Source organism: Pteropus alecto, unplaced genomic scaffold (assembly GCF_000325575.1).
Source record: "Pteropus alecto unplaced genomic scaffold, ASM32557v1 scaffold67, whole genome shotgun sequence".
In the NCBI taxonomy this organism is placed as follows: domain Eukaryota; kingdom Metazoa; phylum Chordata; class Mammalia; order Chiroptera; family Pteropodidae; genus Pteropus; species Pteropus alecto.
The window spans coordinates 4,171,887-4,190,249 of record NW_006441061.1 but is presented as its reverse complement, the minus strand read 5'-3'; the positions used below and the strand labels follow the sequence as shown (position 1 = coordinate 4,190,249).

At 50.1% G+C, this 18,363-nt stretch overlaps 2 protein-coding genes, 1 long non-coding RNA gene and 1 pseudogene across 6 annotated transcripts in view; 2 read left to right on the top strand and 2 right to left on the bottom strand.

Moving 5' to 3' along the window:
• The first annotated feature begins 75 nt into the window (after nucleotides 1-75).
• LOC112484780 lies at nucleotides 76-3,160 on the top strand. Its single transcript, XR_003048196.1, has 2 exons — nucleotides 76-111; nucleotides 2,245-3,160. It is a non-coding gene; the product is annotated as an uncharacterized LOC112484780 (long non-coding RNA).
• COQ4 (coenzyme Q4) lies at nucleotides 2,497-10,775 on the bottom strand. Of its 3 annotated transcripts, none has more exons than XM_006918154.3 (7): nucleotides 10,574-10,775; nucleotides 10,368-10,499; nucleotides 8,716-8,812; nucleotides 8,127-8,229; nucleotides 5,438-5,567; nucleotides 4,930-5,023; nucleotides 2,497-4,440 (listed from the first exon to the last, which is right to left on the bottom strand). In XM_006918154.3, the coding sequence occupies exons 1-7, from the start codon at nucleotides 10,641-10,643 to the stop codon at nucleotides 4,272-4,274; spliced, it is 795 nt and encodes a 264-aa protein (XP_006918216.1). In that variant the 5' UTR covers nucleotides 10,644-10,775; the 3' UTR covers nucleotides 2,497-4,271. The 3 variants fall into 3 exon arrangements, 2 of the variants coding, with proteins under 2 accessions (XP_006918216.1, XP_015449813.1); XR_003048193.1 differs by having other exon boundaries at nucleotides 4,303-4,440; nucleotides 4,930-5,115; XM_015594327.2 differs by having other exon boundaries at nucleotides 4,303-5,115.
• A 199-nt stretch (nucleotides 10,776-10,974) lies between these two features.
• The window catches only part of TRUB2 (TruB pseudouridine synthase family member 2), a 10,279-nt gene continuing 2,890 nt past the window's right edge, over nucleotides 10,975-18,363 (top strand). Inside the window, exons 1-6 of one of the 2 annotated variants that reach the window (XM_006918019.3) lie at nucleotides 10,975-11,218; nucleotides 11,560-11,691; nucleotides 13,084-13,158; nucleotides 14,201-14,262; nucleotides 15,333-15,414; nucleotides 17,926-17,998. In XM_006918019.3, coding sequence (XP_006918081.1) covers nucleotides 11,110-11,218; nucleotides 11,560-11,691; nucleotides 13,084-13,158; nucleotides 14,201-14,262; nucleotides 15,333-15,414; nucleotides 17,926-17,998 — 533 coding nt within the window. In that variant the 5' untranslated portion in view covers nucleotides 10,975-11,109. The remainder of the gene's footprint in view (nucleotides 11,219-11,559; nucleotides 11,692-13,083; nucleotides 13,159-14,200; nucleotides 14,263-15,332; nucleotides 15,415-17,925; nucleotides 17,999-18,363) is intronic. The other variant, XM_025051185.1, reaches the window with a different exon arrangement.
• Nucleotides 15,758-15,876, bottom strand: LOC112484816 (annotated as a pseudogene).

The window sequence follows — 18,363 nt, the reverse complement described above, 5'->3', positions numbered from 1 at the left end:
GCGCGACGGCTTCGGGCGGGGCCCCGCGCAGGACTCTGGGAGTTGTAGTCCGTGCGGCACACTCCCGCCCAGCCACGGAGACTTCCCACAGGGTGTGGAACATACAGACCGGTAGGCTTTGTATGGGCCCCCAACCCCAAGTCCCCGGGCGTCCAGACGTGGGATAGAGCGCCCTCACCCGAAACGTTGGCGGAGAATACGGAGCCCTTAGTCTGATACGTATTGGGATCTATTTCTTCCAGAATATAGGGTGTATCTTTTGGGAGACCTAGGTGAATTAGAGCACTACCTCCATATGGGTGTTACATTCAGGTGGCAGTGTGGTAGTGTGTTTATGGGCATCCAAAAGACTTGGGTCAGCTTCTCAGTTGAAAGTTCAAAGCCTCCATTTCTTATATATAAAAATGAGGACATACTAATAATGCTTACCGCATAGGGTGTGTGTGGAGAATCGCGGGGAGCATTTGAATTAGCACTTGATACGTTATTGTAGCCTACAGGCTCATTGACTGCAAAGCACCTATAAATTCTAGACATGAAGATTACCTCATTGTTACCCTAGAGCTTAACAAATAACAGAAGCTCAATGAATGTTTGTTGAATGAATGACAGGGAGAGTGAATTGGGGGCTCTGACCTTATCCATACCAGGATCGAGGAGTACAAATATGATTATTTTCACCCACTGCTGAGGTCATATGCAAAGAGGGCAAGTGAGAATGTGGAGGATGGCGGTAGTGACCAGCCCCCTCTTCTCCGCCTAGGCTAGTCACATTGGTGAAGCCAGAGAGCCATTACCCCACCAGACACTGGAACAGGCCTGAGGAGTAGGTGCAAGGGGACACAGAAGGAACGAGACAGTATGCCTTCAAGTTGCTTAGAGTCTAGTTGGACACACAGAGAGGGCAGGTGGCGAGTAGGCCACTAGAATAGCTTTTTCTTCACCAAGTGCCCATTGCACTTCTGTTCACACCCACCACACATTATTGTGATGTCTCCTTTGCCTTGCAGTCTGATACACCTGGGTTGCACTCCCAGCCCTGGCTGTGAGACATTGGGCAGATCACTTCTCCCCAGGAAGCCTCAGTGTCCTGATTTACAGGAGGGGATACAGTCATCACAGTCCCTGCCTCCTGGGGCTGGGTATGGATTTAATGAGACGATGTTTGTCAAGTTCTTAACACAGGAGTGGCACATGGAAGGCCCTCAGTTGCCATAATTGCTCAGCTCCAAGGGAGGGGGATGCAGCTGTCTTGATCACTGCAGAACCCCCAGCATTTGGCAAATGCTTACAAGGTATTTGTGAAATCACTGAAAACTAGTGGGCTTGTGCATCGGGATACATGGGCAGGGTACATGTAGTGGGAAGTAAATGGAAAGGCCTTCATGAGCCAGGCTGTCTATCCCAGTGCAGTGAAGAGCCATTGAGGGTTCTTCAGAAGGACAGGAGCTGGGTGCTGTCATTTGTGGGACAGGCTGAGCTTAGGCTGACCTCGCAGTGGGCTCCTTTCCACTGACATGACCCCCATCTGTCCTGCTTTAGGGAACTAAGTCCAGCACTTGAATCTCTGGACTTACCGGAGACTGACATTTGGCCTACTTGAATTAAACCTCCCCAGAGGGCTGAAGTGGTTTGGCTCCTGGCACACAGTAGGTGCTTACCCCATAAACATTCAGTTGCATGTGGCATTAATGACCTCTGAGCTAAGTTCACCCACTCTGGGTGTGTACAAAATAAATACCTCTGGCTTATTGTGTACCGGATGACTTTAGAGGCCTCAAGGGGCCTTCCTGGAAAATGTCAGCTTGTTTCCTGAGTGCTTACTATGTGTTAAAGCACCACACATGCACAGTGGAACTGTTGTGAGATAGGCATGTACTCTCCCCATTTTAGAGATGAGACAGAGGCTTGAAGGGGTGATGTGACTATAAGTTTGCAGAGCTGGTCAGTGGCGGCCCAGGTCTGCCTGCCTTTAGAGCCTGTGCCCCGAAACACTACTCTGGGGTCAGCTACATGTGCCTTTTATTAGGCAGAGGGAGAGGGAGCTTCCCCTTGGCTACTGGGAGAGGACATGTGCGTCCCGGGACAGGCTTGCTCCACCATACTCGAGCTGTGTGACCCTAGGATCCTCCCCGAACCCGAGACCAGGGTCTTCATGAAGTGAGGTTGTGGGGCCCGACCGAGTACGATCCTGCACGCTGTGGGGACAGGAAAGCGCAGGGGCTCGACTTCCATTCCTTCAAGGTGAAGCAGCCCCTGCTGTGTGCCAAGCACTGTCCCAGCATGGAAGGGAAAGAACAAGGACCCTGCCCTCTTGGAGCGGCCATGAACTCGGAAATAAATGTCACAGTGGTAAGCACTCCAAAGAAAATAAGGCGATGTGACGGAGGGGAAGGGGATTTGGGTGGGGTGGTCAAGGCAGGCCTCTGAGGTGACGTTTGAGCACATGTATTAATGACGAAGAGCTATGTAATGACCTGAGGACAAAGACAGGAAGAAGGCCAGTGTGGTTTATTGAGATGAATGGAAGTTTCTAGGCAGGAGTTGACAGAGCCTCATGGGCCGTGGTAAGAACTCAGTTAAGTAGTAGCTATCGCCAGTAATTTTTCTCCAGCTGTGAGCTGGTGACAAAAATGCCACCTTATGATCTGCAGACAGGACTCCACTCCCAGGTAATCATGATGCTTAGCACCTGTCTCTTGAACGCCGTAAAGGCCCAGGGTCATGGGGGCACCAAGGGGCTGGAGCAGGTGGGCTACCAAGCCGGGCTGAGGCCATCTGGGTCCAATCTTTCTTCAACTTTGACACTGTTGACTTTTACTGACCTGGGGATGGGCGTGTCTGGGATTCTGGCAAGCGATGGAAACAGCTGGCAGGTCCAGAAAGGTGGCCTATACTGCAAAAATCTATGAGGCGTGAGGAGCTCACCCTAATCCCTTCCTCTTTCTGCAGGAATTCAGAGTTTGGACAAGGCTTCCCTCTTGAAAAGAGGTTCCACGGTTGGTCTCCAGCCTCCTACACCCTCCCTGTCACTGGGCGCCCTGGACTGGAATGTGGTAGGCACAAGGCAGTGTTGAGCAGGTATTCGGACACCTCTGGTTCCAGCCTTAGCTCTGTTCCTATCGCCTCGTTAGTAAAATAAAATAGTACCACCTCTCTCCGTGAGTTGTTGGAGATGTCAGTGTGATAATGCCTCTAAGTGCTTGGCACTGCCTGGCACTTAGTACAGCTGTAAGTACACCGTAGCTGTTATCCATAGGAAAAGCAAACAGGAGGCATTTGCAGTCTGTATTCTAGTTACTCCAGGAGATTCCTTGCCCATCTCTGGGCCTTAGCTGCCCCATCCACACGAAGAGATGCCTCTCCCAGACTCAAAGGCTGACATTCTGGGAGCGCATCTGGTTCATGTGGTTGACAGGGGCACCCACTTGTCAACAGTACCTTTCACCCTGGCTGTCTGCACTCCCTGGCTCCGACCCAAGGAAAATACCTGGTTGCCACTCTAAAATAAACCTGCCTCACGGTTGCCTCCTCCACAGGTAAACACAATAGCACGATTGCTCCAGCTCCTTGGCTTCTTCCAATGAAACCTTTCTTTGTACTGAGTGGCACTCACGAAACTCCCACAATAACCATAGGAGACAGGTTATTTCACTGATTATGAAATGAGCTGAGGGAAAAGGATTTGCCCCAAGTCTCTCTGCTGGAAAACCGTGCAGGGCTGGGAGCTTAAATCCCAGTCTACCCGATTTCAGACCAGAGGAGATGGGGCAGGCAGCTAAAACACAGGCTGGAAGGGACATCTGCCTTTGGGGCTCAAGAGTCAGCCTGCACTGGGTGAAGGCAGGAGAAGCAGGCACATGACCTGATGGAGCTTATTCAGATAGAGACAGAGCTTCCTATTCCCATCGACCTCTTTCTCTGGCCTTTGGAACTGGTATAGTCCTCACTTGTGGCAGGGAGGGGTCTGGAACGGGGGTTGCGGACCTGAGACATCCCTGCACGAGCTGGGATGACTGACTCCTATTCACATGTGGTTCTCTTGGGCAGCTCCCGGCTCCCCTAGGAGCCCCACTGCCTGCTCCCTCCTGGGTTAGCCCTCAAAGTCACTCAGCAGTGGTCAGGACGAATTCTGATAAATGATGTCCAATGGTCAGGGTTCAAAGAAAACAATCAAAAGGTAGTGGCAAAGGAGCCCTCTGCCCGCTGGGGAAGTGGTAGGGGTCGGGGTGGGGAGCCAGGCGGGCCCTCCTGGCCCAGCGGCACAAGGCCTAGGCCCGACCCACGTGTATAGGGGGGTCTGTGATGCCCAACTCCTCCCGCAGGGCCCTCAGGGACTGCGCCCAGCGCTGCTCGTAGTATAGGTTGAGGACGCAGGGGGCCCTGCGCCCATTCTGAATTGCCCATGGGATGAGCTCCGTGACCAAGACTTCAAGGTGCCTGTGGGGCAGCAGGGAAGAAAAAAAATGTTAGGCCCTGAGGGGCGGGCACGCTATGTACCCAGCAGTCAACGTGCATCTTTTCAGTTAGTCCTCACACAGACCAAAGAAGGTAGTTATTGCCACTTTTCAGATGAGGAAACAGCAGCTCAGTGATGTTAAAATCCTGTACCCAGAGCCACATACCTGGAACATGCCAACGCCCAGGTTTAAATCGAGGGCTAACTGATGCTAGACCGCCACCAGCCCTGACTGCATCATCATGACCTGGACTGAGGCCGGGCCCGAGAGACCCCTGACTGCATCATCATGACCCGAAAGACCCTAAGGTCCATGCAACGTCCAGGCTTCGTTCATCGCCCTGGAGACCCCATGCCACGTCAGTTTCACCTCTCCACCCGGTTCTTTCCACCCTGGCCTCCGCCATGGGCTGCTCAGGAAGGCTGCATGCTCTTCCATTTCCTGGAGCCCTGGCCACTTGAGAACTTACTGGACACTGAGTCGGACTGGCCCGAAGAGCGCACCCAGGATGCACATGGGCAGGCCGGTCTGGACAGCTTCAAACCATTTCACCACGATCTCCCCTGGGGGGCAGGGTAAGAGGTGAATAGGGCCCAGAAGAGAAGCCAGTGGCACACATGGCAGAGAACAGGGAGATGTCTGCTCCTCTCTGAACCTGCCAGGGATTAGACATACCCAGGCTAGGCTGCTGGGCCCTGGGGCACTTGGCCTGGAGAGGAGGAGAAGGACCGAGAAAAGTGTCAAAGGAAACAAGGGCTGGAAAGGAAGCTTGAAGTCAGAACGCAGAGGACTCCACATCCAGGCTGGTTCCTACAGGCCCTAGGAGTTTCTGAGGGGGTCAGAAGAGGGAGCCCAGATGCTGGAGTGGGGTGGCAGAGACAGGTGAACCCTGCCCTGGCCCTGAAGACAGAGCCTGGCTTGTCCCACCCCCCCGCCAGCCTCCTCCCCCCTGAGGCAGGTGGCAAGGTAGCACTCACCCAGGATGTTGGTGGGCATCCCCAGCAGGGTGTGGAGCATGTCGTGCACCTCCCGGTACCGCTGGATCACATATGCTAGCTCCTCGTCATCCACGAATCGCGTAGGCGCTCGGGTGTCTGGGGAGACCCTCTGAAAACCGTGAACTTCCCCTAGACCCCCTTCCCCACAGTTCCCAAAGCCCACCTGCCAGCTTCTCCTCTACTCTACCAACCACTCCCACCGAACTCTCTGGAGATTTTGCTTCTGTCTACGCCTGCCAACTGGGGAGTCCTCCGGCAGGGTTTGGCAGCCTCTCAGCCTACCCCAACTCACACACATGCCTGTGTAACCTGTTGAAATCCATGGCACAGAAGCCTGGGGAGGAAGGGGAAGTGGGAGTTGTTTAATGGGTATAGAGTTTCAGTTTTACAAAATAAAAAAGCTCTGGAGGTTGGGTTCATAACAATATGAACACTACTTAACTACTTAACACTACAGAGCTATCCATTTAAAAATGGTTAAGATGGGAAATTTTATGTTTTTGTTTTTACCACAATTAGAAATTAAAAAAAAAAAAAAAAAGATTTTAGCACAAGCAAAAGCCTAGGGTGCTCTCTCCCAACTACCCTCATCTCCACCTTGATAACTCTTGCTCATCATCTATGACTCAGCTTAAGGGTCCCCTCCAAAGGGAGACTGTTCTTGACCTCAGACTGATCAGGCCCACGTTGTGGCCTTTTGTAGTATCCTGTATCTTTCTGTGGCATTCGATGTGATTGTGTCATGATGTTCAGTGCATGTGATTGTTAATGTCTCTCTCCTAGACCTATGCTCGCCACAAGTTCCAATCGAGAAATGTTGTACATGAAAATACGCACTGGATTTCAAGACTTAGTATGAGAATGATGTGAAATCATAATCATTTAAGAATATTGACTGCATGTTGAAATAATATTTTAGACATTGGATTAAACAAAATGTTATTAAGATTAATTCTGCCTGTTTCTTTTTGCTTTATTAAAGTAGCTAGTAGCAAACTTTAAATTTCTTATGTGGCTTCTTATCTATTTCTATGAACAGTGCTGCAGCAACCTCTCATTTGCATAGGACAGGGCTGGCTCTGTTTTGCTCAGTCTTATCTCTAGGGCCTGGATAAAGAAACATCTCTTGAATGCATGAGTAAAAGGCTAGTTCCAGGCACTTTTCTGACTCCTAGGTAGGGATGTCAACTGTCCTTTTATCCACTTACTGCCTGAGTCCTCAGTAGCACAGAGTGGGAATAGCCTGGTCTTCCTATACCCAAAGCATGGCCTCAGCCTGACCAGAGGCTGAGAGATTTGATGTTTTTATTGCTCTGGGGCTGCTAGCTCCGTGCTATGGTCTGTGTCCATTGGCCTCATTGGGTCACGGGCCTTGATTTCTTCCACAGAGTTCTACTTCCTTTGTGAGGCTGAAGGTGGTCATAATGCTAGAGGCTACATTTACTGAGTCCCTACTATGTGCCTGCCCTGTATGATGTCCTTTACATGTATTATCATACTTCATCCTCATCACCATCTGGGGGGTAGATGCTATTATGACCCTCAGATACAGATAACAAACATGAGGATCAGAGAGATAAAGTAACTTGCCAGGATTCGAAATAGTCTGTTGGACTGCAAAGCCAGTTGCTTTAACATCTATCAATAATAAGCCATATAAGTGCCCTGGAAGATAAACATTAGGTTCCTTTTCCTCAGATAAAGAATCTGAGCCTCGTTTGACTTGTCCAGGTCTATAAAGCTGGGAAGGGAGACAGGATTCTAACTGGGACTACTCTTAACTCCAGAGCCCAAGCCTGTAATCTTAGTGCCACAAGGATGACCACACCTCCTACCAAGATCAGCCTCAAAGAGTGTGGCCTCACCTGGGACCTTGATCTAAATCTCTTCTGGAGCAAAGGTGTTACTTCACACTCCTTGGGTTGCTGGTTTCCATCCTCTAGAAGAGTCATAATCTCTAGGGCTGTTACCACAACTAGGGCTGTGATTGGGCAAGGTGCCCAGGGAGGCCCTGGCTGTCTCATCCTCTCCATAATAACAGGACAAAAGGCTCTGGGGAAAATTCAGAAGCAGCTTGTCCCTCCTGGGGTGACACTTGGGGCAGATGACCCTGGTGAGTTTCCCACTGATTAAATAACTTGCATCTGGGTGAAATCTGAGGGATATGGTATAAAATAGGGCATGGACGAGTATCAGTTGAGTATGGGAAACAGGTTATTTTTTTCAAGGACAATATCCTTCTAGAGCAATGGTTCTCAACTGTCCACCAGGGGACATTGTCTGGAGATATTTATGGTGATTATAACTTACGGGGGTGCTACTGGCGTCTAGTGAGTAGAATGCTAGAATGGCTGGAGAATGCCATAACTTGTCATACCATAGGAAAAGCAGTGTCTCTGAAACAGGAGGACACAGCGAAGCAGTTAACAGCATGACCTAGGTTTAAATATTCCTTGGCATCTGGCATGCAATAAGAGGTTAACAAATGCTGCCTGGTGTTATCAATTGCAGTGATGTTACAGGCCCATTTACCTGTGCCAAAGAAAAAACAAAGCTTTGGCACAAGAGACTGAAAGCACACCTGCTTTTCTTTCCTTGAGATGTCACCCCCATTCCACTCATCTAACCTTCCTGGTGACTGCCAAATGCACAGAAGCTGGAAACTCACATTCACATCCAGGAAACGGAGATACTCGCGGCCGAGGGAGCCCTCAGGTAGGTTCTGGAGCTTGCCCAGGTTGAGGGTGGACAAAGAGATCCGGGGACGCTGCCTGCGAGGCAGAAGTTAGGACTTAAGTATTAGGAGGGTGCCAACAAAGGTAGAGGTGTGAGAGGTAAAGGGGCAGAGTGGCAATGGGGCCACAAGTTCTGGCGGAGCATCTTCTAGACTACCGCAAGCTAAGGTCATGGTTCCCACCCACAGGGGCACAATTGAGGCCAGTCAGCCTCAGATGTGATCAGGGCACTCACAAAGGGCGGTACAGGAAGGGGTGGGTGGTACAGCCCACACATGTTATGGGACAGAGCCCTATGGATGGAACTGGGCCAAGGTCACCACACAATAGTACACAGGGATCATCGTAGTGTCTATATGAATGGCACCCCTGGAGTTGGGCAGTGCCCAGCCTGTGCAGCCATCCAGAGCCAGGATATCAAGAAGAGTTCCTTCAAGGAACAAGGTTGACACAATGTGACTCGAGAGTGAGCAGGGTCTCCAAAAAATGCTCCTAACCCCCCCAGGCAGGGCTAGGACCTACTGTAGGATCTGAGAGCCTTCTGGATCCCTCTTCATCTGGTCCCTGAGGACCTTCAGGGCACGGTGTCCTGTGGTCTCCCCTAGAACTGCAACCATGTCTGAAAGGAAAGACATGAGGACAAATGGAGGCTATGAACTTAGGTAAGTTATTTGACCTGGTCTGAGTCTTAATTTCCTAAATGACAAAATAGGGATGAGATCTTCCTCTTAGTTATGAGAATTCACGTTAAATGCTCAGCAAATCATCCTGCACAAAGTTACAGCTCAATATATCTGTAATTATTAGTATTATATAATTAATCTACCGGAGAGAGGTGGCTCTGGTTAGCATGATGCTCTAAAGAGATTATAAATCACTTTCACATCCATTATAACTGTTGCAGAAAAGTTGCAAAAATCAGACAGGGGAGAAACCAAGCAGCACTCGGAGAGTTGGGGAACTCAGGTTTATTATGCCAGTGATCCGCTCTGAAGATCTGGGCCCGAGGTTCAGTTGCAACATTCCTTATATAGAACTTATTTGGCATGGGCTAATTGGTTAATTTGTCCTCAAATGGTAACAAAGCTCGGGAGTTCCTATGGGTTGCAGGCAGTTATAAAAGAGTTATAAAGCAGAGAAGTTGCTAGGAGGTACAGGCGGTTACATTCGTTGCTTAGAACAAACAAAAGGGAAGATGAGTCTTTGAGTACAGCCTATGCAGCAAGTATATTTACAGAAACAGAAGAGCTGATTAGCCTTTAGTGTGAAAATTCCTCTTCATAAAAATATCATGTCTCCATCGACAGGTACAAGCTTTGGCATTAGAGCCCAGGTACAGTCACTGTCTAGGTGAGCTGATATAAATTGCTTCACTAAGACTCAGTGTTCTACTTTGTGAAGGGCAGATAACACCTTTCTCATAAGGTTAATATGAGAAACCAAAAACATGCATATGTATAAAGCACTTAGCCAAAATAAGTGCTCAGTAATCAGTTAGCATTACTGTTTTCATTAGTAGGAGTAATAGTACTTTCCAGACTTAAGAATCCTGGGGGGTGAGAGAGCATTTGAGATCTTGCTCCCTGGCATATGTCATCAGTTTTTCTCAAATAAACTCTTATAAAAATTAATAATAATAAATTATTATTATAGGGATGAGAAAGGCATCATAGAATCCCAGGATGTTGTCATACATTCGGGAAACACTTACTGAGCATTTATTATGTGCCAGGCACTATCCAAAATGCTGCTGATACAATGGAACAGGGCAGTCATGATCTTTGACCTCTTAAAAGTTATTTTCTAGTGGGATGTTATCATGCGCTAGGTGGATATTAATCATCTATTTAGTCCAGAGGTTCTCACTGTGGCTGGATGACGTTAATATCCCCAAAGCCGTTTCGAAAGGCAGCTCAGATTCCACGCCCCTTCTTCCCGCACCTTTCCAAGTCTGAAAGAGTTTACGGTGAGACGCAGGCATCTGCATTTTTACGAATGTTCCAGGTGACCATGAGGCGCAGCCAAATTTGGGTACCCTGGTCTAGTCTATTTTCCAATTACCCATAGGAAACGAAAGCTCTGACAGAGGTCGGGACCTGCCCAAGCTTCCAAAACAAGGGCGCTCCCGGATCCTTTGCTGCCTCCATGGCAGCGCGGAGCACGAGCGGTCTTACCGTGGCGATATGGGTTGTAGAGGGCCATTGCGGCAGATCCCGCGGCCAACAGCGCTTTCTGCAGCGGGGAAGTGGGGATGTATTCGGGGTAGAGCAAGGCGGTGCCATGGCTCGCGGCTCGGAGGGGCACATCTGTGGGGCAAGAAAAAGGCAGTGGTCAAACGTGTGCGTGGCCCTCAGGACTCCTTCCCGCCCCCGCCACTTGCCTGCGAGAGGCCCAGGGATGGACTGGAGTGGGCGGAGGGGGCGCAGGGCCCGCCACAACCCCGTCGCCATGACAGCGGGGACTTTCTGACCTACGCGGGAGGATGGGCGGGGCAAAGCCGACGCTCTAAACTTTTCTGGCGACGGAGAGCCGGAGGGGTCAAAATAACTCGACCCTTATTACTCTAAGTAGGGCTTTTTGAGCCGGGGGGATCGTAGCTCGAACAGGAAAGGGCCCTATCGCTAAGTGTGAGCAGGAAATCCAGGCAGCCTGTCTGCCACCTACTCTACCGACGTAAAACTCTCATTTCACCTCACCCCCAGAAAGGATCTCCAAGTAAATCTTCCTAGGTTGGGTTCAGCGCCGGGCCCTACTTATTTTCTGCATCACCTTTCCCCGCCGAGGATAATAAGGTGAGAACCGCTTCCGGCTGCGAAACATGGCGGCGCCCGTTGAAAGGACCGTATTTGAGCGTGGGACTGTACGGCACTTCCGTCCGTCCAGCTTTGCTGCGAGTCTGGACCGCCGGCTTCGCACATGGGGTCCGCCGGCTTGGCACGGTTGCATGGGCTCTTCGCGGTCTACAAGCCTCCGGGGCTAAAATGGAAGCATCTGCGGGATACCGTGGAGCTGCAGCTTCTGAAGGGTGAGTGCCTCCAGCTAGACCACGATTTCTCTCTTGATCCTTCTAGCAAAATAAAGTCATGTGACTTGGTCGCCTGGGCAGAGCGCTTTCCTAATGTGTTCTGTACACTCTGTTACTCCTCCTTTTCCATGTGTTCAGATGGGTAAACAAACTCAGTATTGTCGGTTGTTATAAGCAGTTAATAAGTAATAGAGTAGGATTTGAACCCAAGGCTTACTTAACTATTGCTATTCTGTTCGCCACCGTGGGCTTTCCTCTGTCTTCTCCATCATCATACTTCCTTGGCCCTTCCTTCCCCTCGAACGGAATTGACAAGATATCCTCTAACTGTGTATACTCAGGTCTCAATGCTGGGAGGCCTCCTGCCCCAGAACAGCGCGTTCGCTTCCTGCTGGGCCCCATGGAAGGCAGCAAAGAGAAGGAACTGACCCTCACAGCCACCAGTGTGCCCACCCTCACGGACCATTTGCTGGGTAAGGTACATTTCAGGCAGGGGTCTGGGCGTCACTTCCCAGGAAGTCTCTGCCCAGATTCACTGTCCCAGTCAGTGCTCAGACTCCTGTCCCAGACCTTTGAAGGGCCACAGTGAGGATGAAGTATTTGCCCAGGAATTGGCAGATTTTCCAAATAGTAGCTATTTTAGGTTTTGCAGGCTCACTTCTGCCATTGTAGTGCAAAAGCAGCTGTAGATGATAATGTAAAGCGATGAGCCGGGATGCGTTCCAATGAAATTTTATGGACACTGACGTTTGACTTTCATGTAATTTTCATATGTCACTAACTATTCTCTTGATTTTTTTGAACCATTGAAAAATAGAGAAAAATATTAACTCATGGGCCATTATAAAAATAGGCTTTAGGATTTGGCTTGTGACTGTAGTTTGCTGACCCCTCTACTATTCTGGGACGCTATAGGGAAGTCAGACCCTCAGGTAGAAGTCCTAAGGAGGTTGAAGTCTAGACACTCTAGGAGGACAAAGAGGCTTGACCAGAAACCTCTAAACCCCCTTCAACAGTGATATTCAGTGATTCTACAGTATAACAATAGCAAATATGATGTATTGAGGATCTACTTTGTACTAGATACTGTGTTAAGCTTTTCCCAAATGCCATCTCACTGAATCTTCACCACAATCCTGAGTGGTGAATCCTATTCTCATTTCACAAAAGAGGAAACTGAGACTCAATGTTAACATTAAGTAACATAGCCTGGATTCACTAGGCTCTTAATTACCTTATACCATCCCCCTAGAGTCTGCCGTGGTATAAATGCTTCTGGTTCATTCCTGCATTTACTCTTTTTTTGTTTTGTGTGTGTGTGTGTGTGTGTGTATGTGTGGGTGTTTACAGCAATTTTATTGAGGGATAATTGGTAGACAGAAAACTACAGTTATTTTAATATATATATATTTTAATGAGTCATTCATTCTTTCGGTAGTTATTTCCTGAGCAGCTAATGAGTTCTGGACTCTGGAACTGTAAACAAGCAGACCCAGGCCTGCCTGAAGGAGCTCACAGCCTTTGTTTTCTCACCGGCAGACTGTCTAGGATACTCCTTCTGCAGGAGCTGGATAGGGAACTGTATAATCTTGATTCTCAGTGTCATGCGCAGTCCACTCAGACTCTCACTGAGGGAATGGTATAGGCAGAGTAACAGGCATCTTGGGTTGTCTTTTCTCTGGGCCTAGGGAACTGAGGAAGTGGTTCTAGGCCCCAGGTTTTGTGGTAAGGAAACCTGAGAGCCCAACTTGATCCTGGTTTGAGCACTGTGAGGCTGCATTTTAGGAATGAGGTCATCGAGCAGCCTAAAGCCATCCTGGAGTCTGGATTCATTGAGGAAAGGGACCTCATGTGTTTCTTTCCAGTACGTGGACCAGCATTCACCAGCCTGAAGGTTGGCGTGGGACACCGGCTGGATGCCCAGGCATCTGGGGTGCTTGGTAGGTGATGTGGTGAGCCTGGGGATGTAGTCATATAGGCTTAGGGAGGATAAGGGAGCTTCTAGGAGCCCAGCGCACTTCCAGCTTGACAGCCATTTTCCACCACTGCTCTCCTCTGATTCCTGGCCCAAGAGTGATCAGCTGGTGGAAGTGGGGAGTTCACAATTGCCCACCTTCATCAAATCATTCCCGAATGTGATGTAGTATGAAGCCCTTTGTGTACATGTATTTACCACAGCAATCTCATTAGATAGATATTGTATGATTTTTATGAATGAAAGAAGCAAGGCTCCAGGAGCTCAGGAGACTCGTCCTGGGTCACATGGCTGGTGAACACTCTTGGTCCAGAGAGGGGAAACCATCATCACTTGCGTGGGGTAGCAAAACACGTGACTCTGACTCCACTAGCTAGGGTCTGGGTCACTCTGAGTCATGAGCCATCTGTGTCCCTAGGGTCAAGCGGTATCCACATCCTCCATGTGTGACAGCCATAGTCCTCTTGTCTTGCTTCCTGGGGCACAGGCAGGCAGACATGACCTCATGCCCCCTCCCTGTTCTCCCTCCAGAAGTGAATGGAGAGTCATTTCTCCTTCAGCCAGAGGGACAAATAGAGCTGGGGAAAGGCAGGGAGTGGCCACAATGCCCCCATTTATGGGGCCCTTCCTTTGTCCTGATTGCTTCTTGTGCTTCCTCAGTCTTCACAACATCACAGGGATCAGACAGTGAGGCCGGAGGAGGCTTAGAGCCTCCCCTGATTACAGCGTAGGTCCGTGTGACTGGGCCACTTGTCTCTTTTGAGTGTATCAAAAGCCCCTCCCCACCACATCTCGGAGACAGTGCATAGGAGTGGGGCCCAGGAATCTGCATTTTTACATATACCCAGGGGATTTCGACTGCTCCCTGTAGAAGAAGCTCTCCTTGCTCCCTCACTGGCTTCAGCGGCATTGGAGGTGGGAATATTCTGATGGTGGGTATGGGGGTTGGGGTCCCAGGGAAACGGGGAAGCGGAGCCAGCTGTGAAATCAGGTTGGGTGCCTTTCAGTACTCGGCGTGGGACATGGTCGCCGTCTCCTCACCGACATGTACAACGCTCACCTCACCAAGGTACGAGGCGCTGGGGACAGACTGCTTATCCTCTGGTCCTTTCCCTGGGGGTCACTAGCAGGAGTCTGAGGCTGAGAGGATTCCACTGGGGATTCCCAGGCCGTCAGCCAGCATGTTTTTATGGTCACATGCTGTAGAAGCCTGTAACAACGTAATAATGACTGTGGGTTCTGTCCTTCACCCATTTTACAGATGAGAGAACTGAGGTTCAGAGAAAGGATGTCGCTTGCTCAGGGTCATGCATCCTGAAAGGGACAGAGCTGGGATTGGAACCTATGTCCGTCTAATACCAGAGCCTTACTATGACACCACTCCATTCTTTCCCCAAGACTGAGAAGTGGATGTCACTGCCTAGACGTCAGGCTGCTTGTGTCCCAGCTGAGTGCATGGAGTCTGGCCCCACGAGCGTGCACAGAGGTGCCCCGTTAGGGGGCATGAATTTTTAATAGTTAAGAGCATAGATTCTGGAGCCAAATGGCTTTGGTTCAAAACCAGCTTCTACCTCTCTGCCAGCTGTGGTCCTTGGGTGGGTTACTTAACATCTGTGCGCCTCCATCTCCTCCTCTCTAAAATGGGAGTGATAATAGTACCACCTCCATAGGGTCACTTTGAAGATTAAATTAGTGATCACAAGTAACACACTTAGCACAGTCACTGTCATATGGTAAATGCTCATTGTTACTTGTCATCATCTCTATCGTCATAGTCATTAATTTGTGGCAAAGGCCGTTAGCCTCACAGATCATACTTAGAGGGATAGAGAGTCACCAACAGGACATGCCAGGAAGGGCCGAGCATGATGAATTGTTACGTTCGGCTGGACTGGAGAGGTGTAGCAGCATGGGATTGTCACAGTATGGTCATCAGTGCCCTTTTTGGGCTGCCAGCCCTCACCATCATAGGAAAGTCCGGTGCCCTTCCCTAGGGGGTAGTGGGGTAGCTGGGTAGGGGCTGAGTGCCTGAGCTCCCTGAGGGTCCTCCACCCCAACCCTCAGTCTAGTACCCCCCTCCTCAGCACTGAGGCTGAGAGCAGAGACATTGACTAGGTCTTACCCTCCTTGTCCTTGCAGGATTACACAGTGTGCGGCCTCCTAGGCAAAGCCACAGATGACTTCTGTGAGGACGGGCGGCTGGTGGAGAAGACGACATACGGTGAGAGCCTGTAGGAGCCCAGGGCGGTGGGAGAAGCAGTTGCGGCTGCCTCCGCATTTGCCTTCCCGATTCCTCACCCCCACGTGGGCTGTGTGGGCTCCCTCTCAGTCACTCGCAGACACACCAAGCTCGGGCTGGCTATTAGGGGTCTTTGGATACCTCATTCTTTTTTGTGCTCCCCTTTGTCTCCTTGCCTGGCTTAAATGTCACCTCCCCAGGGGAGCTTCTCTGATCCTCAGACTTGGACTGGATGGACTCTCAGAATAGTTAGTAATCAACTAATGATAAGTGATTGATTGATTATTTATTTATTTATCTATCTATCTATTTATTTATTTATTTACGCCTACAATGCTTGGTCTTCCTAGGTGGTCTCCCATCCAAGTACTAACCAGGCCCAACCCTGCTTAGCTTTTGAGATCAGACGAGATTGGGCACGTTTAGGGTGGCATGGCCGTAGACGATTAGTGATTATTTAGTATCCCTCTCCCCACCAGACTGTCACCTATGCAAGCAGGGACTGTGTAATTTCACCACAATGGTCACACATAGATCAGGGCCTGGGATCTGGGAGGTCCTTATTTGATGGAAGGTGGGTGGATGGATGGATGGATGGATGGATGGATGGATGGACAGACAGATGAATAAGTGAATGGATGGATGGGGAGGGGATGGATGGATGGATGGATGGGGGAAGGATGGATGGATGAATGGATGGGGGATGCATGGATGGGGGATGGATGGATGGATGGATGGGTGGAGGGGTGGGGGGGGGGGGGGGGGGGGGGGGGATGGATGATGGATAGATGGATGGGTGGATGGATGGATGGATGATGGATGAATGGATGGATAGGTGGATGGATGGATGGATAGATGGATGGATGATGGATAGATGGATGGATGGATGAGTGGATGGGTGGTGGATGGATGGTGGATGGATGATGGATGATGGATGATGAATGGGTGGATAATGGATAGATGGATGGGTGGATGGATGAATGGGTGGATGATGGATAGATGGATGGGTGGATGGATGGATGATAGTTGGCAGGAAGAGAGAAAAGAGGCAGGGAGGGAGGGAGGGACAGCCGTGACATGTAGCCTGGTCTGCCTGTCTCCAGTGAGATGATCCAGCCGCGACAGAGTGAGGGGCAGGTGGATGATGGATGGATGTGTAGGTGGATGATGAATGGATGGATGAGTGGATGGATGGGTGGGTGGATGGATGGATGGATGGATGGATGGATGGGTGGATGGATAGGGGGTGGATGGATGGATGGGGGAGGGATGGATGGATGGATCGGTGGATGGATAGGGGGTGGATGGATGGATGGGGGATGGATGGCTAAATGGCCCGTTCTTGACTTCTTACTCTCCCCATGTTCTGACATTCTCCATAACATCTATTGCATTTGCTTATTTGGCACAAACCACGTTCTAGGCACTGGGGGTACATATGGTCGCGTCCCCAATCTCAGTGAACTCAGACTAGCAAAGAGAGCAGATACGTATCTCTATATCTTCTAGAGATTTAAAACATGGCAAGACGACACTGTATGTTTGTATGTGTAGATGTGTGTCAGCATCCAAGACACATCTAAAGACAGCTACCAAATTGACACTTTTAGGAGGGAGGAAGCCAGAATTTGGAGGAGGGGAGATGTTTGTTGGTGCTAATCTGAATTTCTTAAAGAAGATCCATATAGCAATGACATAATTAAAAAGTAATATAAAAACCAAAGAAAATTATATGTTGGGAAATAGACCCAGGTACTGAGTGGCAGGAGCCAGGAGGAAAAAGCAACATGCTCCAGGAAGGGCTTCCTGGAGGAGGCAGCATTTGAGCTGGACTGTAAATGAAAGGGGAGGAGGTGGTGTGGGGTGCACACCAGGTAAGACAACAGCATGAATGAGCCGGGCAGAAGAGATGAGAGACCTAAGGGTTTCCAAGCTGGCAAGTCTTCACAGTTACTACACCTGCTCCCAGAACTCTGGCCTTTGGAGCCAGAAGTTGGCCCCTGCCCCAGCTGAGCTGCAGGATCAGCCTGCCAGCAGAGCTTGTGAGTATCCCCAGGCTTTGCTACTGCCTGCCGTACAGCCACTCCTTGCCACCTGTTTCTGCATTTGGACAGATGGCACCCTCCCTACCAGGCTTCCTGGCATGGAAAACCCCACACTGGGGCTTAGGAGGCCTGACTCAGAATATCGGGCAAGTCACATTACATCTTCATCTCATTTCCAGAAGAAAATGTTTTTAAGCTGGAGTCTGTGAGTTCCCTGGAAATGTCCTCAAAATATAGAGTTCATGCATATTGTTCTGAGAAGAGAGACCAAGCTTTCATAAGGTCTTCAAAGGACTCTGAACCCCTAGATGGGACCCCTGGGATCAGAGGATGCTCTGGAACCCCCTCCAGATTCCAAGGAAAGGGCCGGTTTGGGGGAAAGGAGTTTGTCAGTTTGTCATCGCCCATCCTCAGTGGGTACCTCCTGACGGTCCCCTGGCTTTTCTAGACCACGTGACCAGAGAGAAGCTGGACCGAATCTTGGCCGTAATTCAAGGCTCCCATCAGAAGGCCCTGGTGATGTAAGTGGGGCCCAACCCACATCGCCCTGAAAGGGCCCTCAGGATGGTGCTGGAAGAGCAGGAGGTGCCCACAGGGCCCCCTGGGCTCCACCTGCCCTGGAGCAGATCCCATGAACCACTCATTTCTTCCACAGCACACAAATATGTCTGTGTGCCAGGTCTGAGGCCAGTCCTTGGGGAGACTGCGGGGAACAGGAGACACCAGCTGCCCTCCTAGGAGGCATATGATCTAACGGAGAGGAAAGCTGGGGACCCGCATCATCATGACATAGGGCCAGGGGGTCGGGGATCATCAGCACGTGTGTGACTGTTGAAGCCAGGGAGGGTGTGCAGAGGAAGGCTGACTGCATTTAAGGTCTGGAAGG